The 9201-nt window shown below is 55.4% G+C and overlaps 1 protein-coding gene across 1 annotated transcript in view; it reads right to left on the bottom strand.

Moving 5' to 3' along the window:
- Nucleotides 1–322: 322 nt before the first annotated feature.
- The window catches only part of NUP188 (nucleoporin 188), a 55687-nt gene continuing 46808 nt past the window's right edge, over nucleotides 323–9201 (bottom strand). Inside the window, exons 30-44 of the mRNA XM_032595649.1 lie at nucleotides 8806–9001; nucleotides 6815–6892; nucleotides 6471–6556; nucleotides 6108–6253; nucleotides 5618–5799; nucleotides 4232–4432; nucleotides 3953–4045; nucleotides 3360–3518; nucleotides 3004–3141; nucleotides 2246–2320; nucleotides 1933–2163; nucleotides 1666–1797; nucleotides 1326–1399; nucleotides 1063–1192; nucleotides 323–951 (exon numbers count right to left, since the gene is read on the bottom strand). Coding sequence (XP_032451540.1) covers nucleotides 775–951; nucleotides 1063–1192; nucleotides 1326–1399; nucleotides 1666–1797; nucleotides 1933–2163; nucleotides 2246–2320; nucleotides 3004–3141; nucleotides 3360–3518; nucleotides 3953–4045; nucleotides 4232–4432; nucleotides 5618–5799; nucleotides 6108–6253; nucleotides 6471–6556; nucleotides 6815–6892; nucleotides 8806–9001 — 2098 coding nt within the window. The 3' untranslated portion in view covers nucleotides 323–774. The remainder of the gene's footprint in view (nucleotides 952–1062; nucleotides 1193–1325; nucleotides 1400–1665; nucleotides 1798–1932; nucleotides 2164–2245; nucleotides 2321–3003; nucleotides 3142–3359; nucleotides 3519–3952; nucleotides 4046–4231; nucleotides 4433–5617; nucleotides 5800–6107; nucleotides 6254–6470; nucleotides 6557–6814; nucleotides 6893–8805; nucleotides 9002–9201) is intronic.

The following is a 9201-nucleotide window of genomic DNA, read 5'->3' as shown; positions in this document are numbered from 1 at the left end:
CAGGCCCACAGCCCGGGCTTCTGAAGGCAGGGGCAGGGGAGGCAGGGGCACAGAGCTGTAAATAGGAAGGAGTGAACTTCAAGCGAGGCTACACCTGTGGGAAGCGCAGCCAGCGGGTAAACGGAGCGCGTGCGTCAGGGGTGAGGTGTGGTGGGGACGAGAGCTGGGCGGGCCGGGGAAGGGAAAATTAAAGTGTCCGCCCGGCTCCTCTGCTTCCCCAAACCTCCACTCCACTGCTCCCAGGCACCTGGCCAAGGAAGACTTGCTTGGTGCTGAGCGCCGGGTGCTCGTCTCCAGGCCTTGAAGGCACATCACACAGCTATCTATAAACAGTATTTTAATATTTGTATAAATAGACCACAGTATTACCAAAAACTGCAAGAACAGAGCATGGAAAACATTTTCAGAGCCGTGCACACAGCCTATCCTGGTTGCATTTGACACCGGCTCCTGGCCTCTACTGGGCCGGGGTCAAGTGCGAGGGCGGGGGGGGGGGGGGGGGGGGGGGGAGATGCTTAAGGGAAGTACCACACCCTGGGACATTCTGAAGTTGAGGGCGTGAGCGCGGCAGACTCATGGCTCCCACCTGGCCGTGGACCTCTTGATCTATTATAAAAATAATGCCAGTGGGTGGGCGGCTGGAGTCGCGGCTGCCCTGGGGGGAGGCGACAGGTGCCGCTCTCGGTCCACACGGGCCGCAGGGCCGGCCCGCAGCACCCCCGCTGCCCGGGACTGTGGTGCAGGCTGCCGGAGCAGGGCGGGCGGGCCCCCACCCTATCTTTGCACGTGCCGCACGAAGGCCTGCACTAGCTGGATCAGAGGCTCCTGGCTCTCCGGGCTGGCCTTGGAGAGCGAGGTGGACTTGCCCTGAGGCGAGGGGAGGACGCCGGCAGCGGGGGAGCTGGGGCCTCCCCGGCGGAAGTAGCGTGAGAGGCTGGAGAGCAGCGTGCTCTGTGAAAGAAAAGGTACTAGATGAGGGCCCCGCGAGACGGGGGGCCGAGTGGGAACCCACAGGCTCGTCCCCACCAGCGCCCCTGGTCAGAGCCCTCTACCCGTCTGTACCAACTCCGAGCTGAGCTCCTGTTTCATCCGCTGCTTGTCCCGGGGATGTACGGCCGGGTCCCTAAGGTAGCGCACGGCCTGGGAGATGAGCAGGTAGAAGCAGTTTTCCATGGTGAACATCAGGAGGGACCTGGGGAGAGGGCAGGGGGCCCCGTTGCAGACAGCCGAGCCGGCAGGGACGGGGTGCACCGCCGAGCCAGGAGGAGGGCTGACCCACAGCTGCCCTGACCCCAGATCAAATTCCAGAAGAGGGGCTTTCTTACTTCAGCGTTCTGGTCCCTTCCGCCTGTGTGCTGAGCCCCACGGCCTGGGTGAGGGGCTCCTTTTTCTTGTCCAGCTGGAGGAAGAAACACAGGGTGAGAAGAGAAAGTGACAGTAACAGCTGTGGCTCCCTGCGAGCCTCCGACTTGGCGGCCCTGCACTAGCAGTTGGCCAGCTACTCACTCAGCCCCCACAGTGCTCCTCCCGGCGAGGTCCTGCCAGCTCGCTCAGGAAAAGGACCAGGCTCAGGCAGGCTGACGTGCTGGAGGCCACAGTTATGCCACGGGAGATCGGGGGGAAGACTGGGGTTGAGAGGCCAGAGTCTGACAGCACCCAACTTACCTCTCCAAGCATGTTTAGGGCCACATTCACCGTGGCCAGAAGGGTCCCGAAGGAGGGGGCCACTTCTGAGTCAAAGGTGGGAGTGGTGAAGCTCAGGGCAAAGAGGAAGTTGTATTCAGCAAGGTCCAGGGACTGCAAGGCAAGACAGGAGCAACGTGGAGCCCAACTAGGACCCCAGACGGCTCTTAAGGGTAGAGCAGAGCACAGGAGAGCCTCTGCAGCTCACCGCTGGGCAGCTGGTGGCATGGCACAGGGGGCGGCTCGTACCTGATCCAGCAGGATTTGGCAGACGTCTGGGGTGAAGTGGCGAAGGGCCGCCAGGGTCCTGCTAAGGATCTTGAGAAGTCCGTACTGGACCGTGTGTAAGGCTCGCTGCTCCGAGGCCTCCGTGTCAGCAGCGGGCTGCTTAGAAGAGCAGGAGGGGGCGGCAGCGGCAGCAGCGGGCAGCCGCTGAACTCGGGGGGCGACAGCCGAGGGGATGCCGTCCCCGTTTTTGTTCTGAGGGAGACAAGAAATGGAGGTGGAGTCCAGAGAAGCCGGCACGAGGCCCCGCGGGCAGCCCGGCAGGGAGGGCGGTTACCTGCAAGCAGTGCTGCAGCATCTTGCGGCTGTGCAGGAGGGAGGTGCAGGCCTGGCACAGGTAGCCCAGGTTTACCTGCAGCAGACACAGACGTGGGGCGGGGGCGGGGAGCTCTCAGCAGCGGCCCCACCAAGCAGGCCCCCCTCAGAGTCCCAGTGCGCTTCCTCTCAGCTCCTACAATGCTCACCTCCCTGTGTTCTCGAGCTGCAAATCTTACAGCCACAGAGTATGCCCGACTCCGGACTGGGGCAAGGGATGCCTGGGATCTTTCCCTGCACCTTGTGCCGTGCCACCACCTAGCTCAATGTCTAAGATCAGTTCTTCAGTAAAGAAATAAGATAGGGATCATTGTCCCATTTTACAGAAGAAAAACCTTCAGAAATAGCGAAGTAACGTGGCCAAGGTCACACAAATGATGGATGCCTGTCTGGCTCCAGGACCTGTTCTCTCCCTACTCCCCAGACCCTGGCCCCGCTGGTCTCAAGCTTCAGGCCTATTCCTAAGGGATGTGAACCAACATCCATCCAACTGAGCCCAAGTTCTTAAGCTACAAGGCTGCCCTTTATATATATTTATATATAAGGAAAACTTTAGCTCCAGGGAAAGCAACACGAAGAAACCAAACCCCGTGTTCACAAAGCGAAATGCCCACGTTCCAAGTGCCTGCTATTCACCAGAGGTACCCCAGACAGTGCCCACCACCCCATGCCCAAGCACTTCCCCAGACCCCTTGCAAGGAACCATGTCCAAGGACCCACCTGGACATCTCGCATAAGCTGAGGCAGGTGGAAGTGCCATTCCTTCATGAAGTTGGAGAGCTGCAGAATGAAGCCCACAGTGTGGTCTGCCTCCTCCAGGCACGCCAGACTCTGTACTGTCCTCACCGCACTGAGGCACTGAGAGGGGAGTGACGAGGATGGATGGAGTGAAACAGGGACCTGACCTGCCTGCTCTTCACCCTCCCATTGGGAGGACAGGTTCTGGACCCACAAATGCTGAGGTGATGGCACATCAGACTCTTCTAGGCTCAGAAGTTTCTGAATGGTCCTGAATGGCCCAGACCCCCCTAATACCCTGAGCCCCCTGAGCTCCTCTGATGCTGGCAGCCCCTCACCTGTAAGGTCCGCTCCTGGTGAACACCCACGAAGTCCAGGGCCTCGGTCAGGAAGTTGTAGCGCAGAGTTTTGAGGAGCCGCTCCATCAAGGACATGGAGAGGCGGTAGACCCCCGGCCAAGAGGGGGCATCCAGAGACTTCCGAGAGGTGCTAGGCGTCTAAGATACAGACAGCAGATGAGATCAGGACACGGCACCAACGAATCCAGCTGACAGGTGTAGCGGGACCTCCGTGCAACACGGCAGCTAAGGCAGCCTGGCTGCTCGGAAGAGAAAACCTAGAAAGGGCACAGCCACTGCCTGGTGACCGGCAGGGCCACAGGGGGTCCGAGGCCAGGGATTACGAGGAAAGAGCACCAGGCAGATACAAAAGAATCCCAGGTTCTAGACTCAGGTCTGCCATTAACTAGCCATATGAACTTCTCTTACTAGAAATCAGTATGGGGGCAGTGAGGAGTCTACACCATCAGTGCATCAGACAAGCCATTAAAGAGCAACTCCCAGGGTGTGTGAAAGATCAAGGACAGGGACACTTTTCCCCTCAAATTGCAGTCTGGCCAATCCAGGGGTCCTGGCGAGTCACTGGCACTCACCTGCACTGTCCCATTGGAGCTAAGCTGGTACACGCTCAGGAGGGGCAGACAAATGCTCTGGGTGATGCCAGCCCCAGCTACTGCTGTGGCTCCCTGGGAGGGAAAGACCTGGAATGAGATGGAACTTACCCGGCCCCACCACTCCTGGAATCTGTCTCCTGCCCAGGGGCAGCCGAGCTCTCAAGGCAGACCAGAGCTCCTGGGAGAATCACAGGCTGTGCTGGAACCCACCCAACACAAGCAAGGAGGCTCCCTCCTGCACCCGGGCTGGCCTCCTACCTGCTGGGTGCGAGCCAGAGTGAGGAGCAGGTGCAATGATGCCTCGGTGAAATGCAGGTTCTGCTTCATGCGAAGGCTCACCTCCAGAGTGGTGAGGAGGGTTGGCAGGATGGGGAGCCTGCGAGTCACCTGGAGCCATGAGTCACCGTCTTCGTCCACCTCACACAGCTCCTTGGCCAGGTGCAGGCCCAGGACACACACCTGCTGGGGCCCAGGGGCAAAGATAGGCAAGAGGGAAGGAAGCAGTGCAAGGGCGGGGATGAGGGGGGAGGACAACAACAGGCAGCCCTGCGCCAGGCTGCCCCAGCCCTCACTCGGTCACAGACATCTCCCAAGTGAGCTTGATGGAAACGTGGAGTCTCTCCCAACCTGGCTGTACCCACACCCCCTAACGGGGCACAGCACTCCCCCCAAGCTAACATACCACCCCCCAGAGACAGTTCTAGACTCCTCCCTCCCCCACTACCTCTCAAGCTTCCCGACTCACACCTGCTCACTGCGCCCAATTCTACCCGTCTTGCTGCACCACTGCACCCGCCTCCTGAACGGTCCTTCGCTCTCCTGGACCCTCTCCAATCAATTCTTCATACCGGTGGCTTTTCAAACTTACTTTTGACCATGACGCACAAGAATAAATACTTTTTATGCTGTGTCCCCATATACACACGTTGATGTATTTTCCTACCCTTCCCCCCACCAATAAAGCACAGATATTTTCTTTTATACTTTATCCTCCTTTGTTAAAAAAAAAAAATGCTGGTTATAACCAAATGAGTTCATCTCAAGACCCACTAACAAGTCATCACCCAGTTTGAAAAACACTCTTCTATGCTGCGTCCAGGGAGATCTTTCCACATTTCTCTCCCTTGCTTAAATCCTTGAGTCCTTTCTTCTTTCACTTGAAACCCACATCAAAGACCCTGCTAAGGCTGCCAGTCATCCAGCCCCCAGCTCTCCAGCCTCTCACTGCTTCTTCGCTCACCACAGCCTTTCCTCTGGCCGCCAGGGGACTCGTACCACAGCAAACCACCCTGTTCTCACTCCCAAGTCTTCCTCGCTCCCTTTACCTGCCTGACTCTATCAATGCTTTAAATTATGGCTGAAAGGGTGCTATCTCGTGGAATCCCTAGATTAGGTGAGAACCCCAAGCCACACGTTCTCCCAGTGTTTCTCCTGCATGGGACTTGCCACGATGGAATTCCGACACATCTCTGCATGGGCTCTGATTTGTTCATGTTCTCCACTAGGCTATAAACTCTTCCAGTGCAGTGACTACATGTCTCATTCACTAATCATCCCGAGGGCCTGGCACAGGGCAGGCAAGGCAGTTGGCACTTGCTGGATGTGCGTGGGCAGGACAACCTACTCCCCAGGGCACTCCCTCACCCCATCACGCTGGTCCTTGTGCCGGGGCCTCGAGCAGTCATCAGTCTCCATGCTGTCCTTGTCCTCTGTCGCACCACCTGACGCCAGACTATGGCGGGTCTGGTCGAAGAGAGCAATTACCTCTTCCTGGAGGGTCTCACAGACATTCAGCACCAGCTGGGAGTACTGGGGTATGTCACTCACTGCAGAGCACAGGCAGGGAGGGGACACAGTGATGCTCACTCACCATGTCAACTCTCGCTGCTGCACACCGAGGTTCCCTCCCCAGGCAGGCACAGGGGAATGTATGCTGCTGAGAGAGGATCCACCCGCGTGGGGAGCAGGAAGTAGACAGATGGGGGAGCAAAAGTTTTCTGGAAGACAGGCATTCCAAGACTGACAGCTCAAACCGCAAAGCAAAAATGTGTGGCTGGAAACCAGATGAAGCCCCTCCAGACCAGCTGCCAGTGGAGCCAGGGGACCGCTGCCCCCTCTCCCCTCTGCTCCTCACCTCTCATCTCCTTCATCTGCAACACTGTGATGAATGCTGAGAACACCTTGGCCTTGGTCTTCTCCATGAGTTGCTGGTCTGCCTGTAGCACTCCCTCCAGGATCTCCGTCAAGGGCCCAAGGATTTCATCCACAGAACCTAACTCCCTAGCAACAATACGGGGCAGAGAAGGAAGAACACATGCCAAATAAAGGCCACAAAGTGCCCTAGCTCTGATTCAGAGGTGCCCACCGGGCAGCCTGCCTCCCCCTGTTTGCTAGCGATGGAAAGTGAGCCCGTCTCACACCCATTTTCTCCCCTTCGGGAAAGCGAAGGGCCGGTAAGGAGGAGTGAGCAGGCCCCCTCCCCTGGCACGGTGCTCACCTCTTCCACTGCCGGAGGAGGATAAGCAGCAGAGTGCACATCATGGATCCGAGGCGGAGGCAGTTCACTGAGGTGGGGACCAGGAGCTGAGGGGAGACAGCAGACCAGTCAGAAGTCAGGCTTCCTGCGAGCTGACGTGGCTGGGAGATTCGAGCCCCATCCGAAGGGCACCTTTCAGACTCATGCCCTTCTTTCCCAGCAGCGAGCTGACAGGGGCGGGCCCGTGGGAGAGACCACGGCTCGGCACTGTGGCCTCAGGCCTCCGAGGCCGACTGAGCCCCTTGCCCTGACATTTGTGAGACCTTCTCCCTAGGAAGAATGAGGAACCTCCCAGACACACTTACTAATGCTTTGGTCCCATCAAGCACGTCAAGAAAGAGCTGGCGACGCACTGCAGGGTCAGTCAGGTGCATTACCTCTGCCTGCAAAGGAACAGGGAGAAAAATGTCATTTGGGAAAATTCCCCAGACTACAAAAGCCACAAGACGTAGGGTCCTCTGTCAGGCAATTAGTCATTGGTTAGTCACGGTCTTCCTAATTATTGCCCGGTTGTTTCTCTGTCCACCCTTAGACATGGTCAAAATCGGGTCAGGTTCACCACCTCCTCCTGACAACACCCCTCTTCTCAGACCCTTCAACGGCTTCCCAGTGCACTAGAAATACAAACGCCTTACAACAAGGCCTAAGAGGCCCCACGGGATCTAGTCCAACTGATTTCGGTATCACCACTCGTGCTCAGCCTATTCCAGGCCTACTAGTAGGACTTCTTCTTCCTGCTTAAACCATACCACACTCTTTTCCGCTCTGGACCCTCACACATGTGACACCATGAGCCTAGACTACTCTCTTCCACAGGCTCTCCACCTGGAACGCTCCTTTGCACATCAGGTCTCAGTTTGGATGACACCTCCTCAGAGAAGGCCTTCTGACTGCTCCTACTTAAGCACTCACTACCACACCATCCTGATTATCTCCTTCATAGTGAATTATCACAATCTCGAACTGTTTTTCTTTATGGATTTGTTTACAATTTGCCTCCCTCGTGGGCCACTCTCCAGGAGATCAAAGACCTTCTCTGCCTTGTTCACTGCTGTATCCCTGGGTGCCTGACACATGGGGAACATTCCGTTAATATCTGTTAAATGAGTAAGTGAATGGTCAGTATCCTACACTTAATCAGATAGTTTTCCTAAGAAAAAAGAGGTAGCAGGATTTTCAGAGCTATGATCCATGAACTGCTGCCTATGGCGTACAACATAGGAAATATAGTTAATAACACTGTAATGGCCTTGTATGTTTAAGAGACAGTAACTAGACTTAGCATGGGAATCATCTTACTGTGTACGAAAATACGGAAACATCACGATGTCCACCTGAAACTAACAGAACATTATATATCAACTATACTTTAATTAAAACAAAACAAAACAAAACACCTGTTGCCTAGCTAGGGCCTAAAAGGCAAGTGACACACAGGCTATCCACTGAGGAATCAATCACGCTCCAAAGATGGCTGAGCCTTCTGGTGTGTCTGCAGTCTCAGGAGTCTACAGCCAATGTGATGCAGAAAAGTCCCAAAGTCGTGGCCAGTCAGGCACTGGGAACACATCACTCATGGAAGACATAAGAGTATGCTTGGAACAAGGGACATCTACCAAGTTGTAGTTACTAATGAAGCAAAGATAGTAATCTGGATTCCCCAGGGAAAAACAATTCAAAACTAAGCCCTTATTGCACAACAGGACGGTGCAGTGTGAAAACACACGCACGCACGCAAAGGAGAAATGCGAATTCTTAAATGCTAACTTTCTCTCTCTAAAAACCAACTCTCAGTAGATACACAGTGCAGAGACAATGGCCTCTGCTCTTTTTCTAAAACCAGGAAATGCAGTTTCTAGAACCCTAGAGAAGGTGCTGCCACAGCAGTCACAGCCGTCTGTTGACCAGTCTACAGATATTTACCTAGTGTCGACAGGGGATGTGCCTAAGAAGGTGACTCTACGTGTGCGTGAGAGGCAGACGAAGGAACGGGGCCTCTGAGACCTGTTCAGGGCCACAAGGGCAGCTACAGGAGGCTTTTATGGATGCTATTGTTTTATGAATGTTTTAAATTACTTCTCTGCATTTTCCTTCAAGGTCTCTTGAACCCAACACCCTAAACACCCCACAGCAGCCCCCCGTCTACCAGCACAGAACTGTTACATTTTAGCTCAGGAAAAAATCCCTGATTTGTTCTTCATCCCAAGGGGTGTATCCGTCAGGCATCCCAGCACACGGTTGCTAGGACACCAAAGCAAAACCCGGCCCCCGCCCCCCCCCCCCCAGAGGCTCTTACATGACTGGTGGCGATGATGAGGAGCATCCTCCAGGCGGAGACGAGCATCTGATACTCTACCAGGGAGGTGCAGCTGCTGCCCTCCGTGTCTGCTGTGTGAACTGCCAATGACTTGACATATCCTGACCAGTAGGCAAAGCGTTTCTCGCTGGAAAATTTCTTAAGTGTATCTTTTAAAGACTGATCTAAAGAGCCCCTAGGGTGTCAAGAAAAAATAAAACCTATGATTAGGTTTCGAAAGCGGACATAAATGTGATGGGCACAGACCCTTGTCGAGGCAGAGAAAGCGACCTCACTTGGGCTTAAAGGCAGACGGCTCCAGTCACCTCCACTGTGTGGGGTTCATACTTCTTGCTCAACATAATGGGTTAGGTTGAGGCCTTTTCCAGGATTCCT

The sequence above is a fragment of the Lynx canadensis genome, chromosome D4 (genome assembly GCF_007474595.2).
Source record: "Lynx canadensis isolate LIC74 chromosome D4, mLynCan4.pri.v2, whole genome shotgun sequence".
NCBI lineage: Eukaryota > Metazoa > Chordata > Mammalia > Carnivora > Felidae > Lynx > Lynx canadensis.
This window is presented reverse-complemented; position numbering and strand designations above follow the sequence as displayed.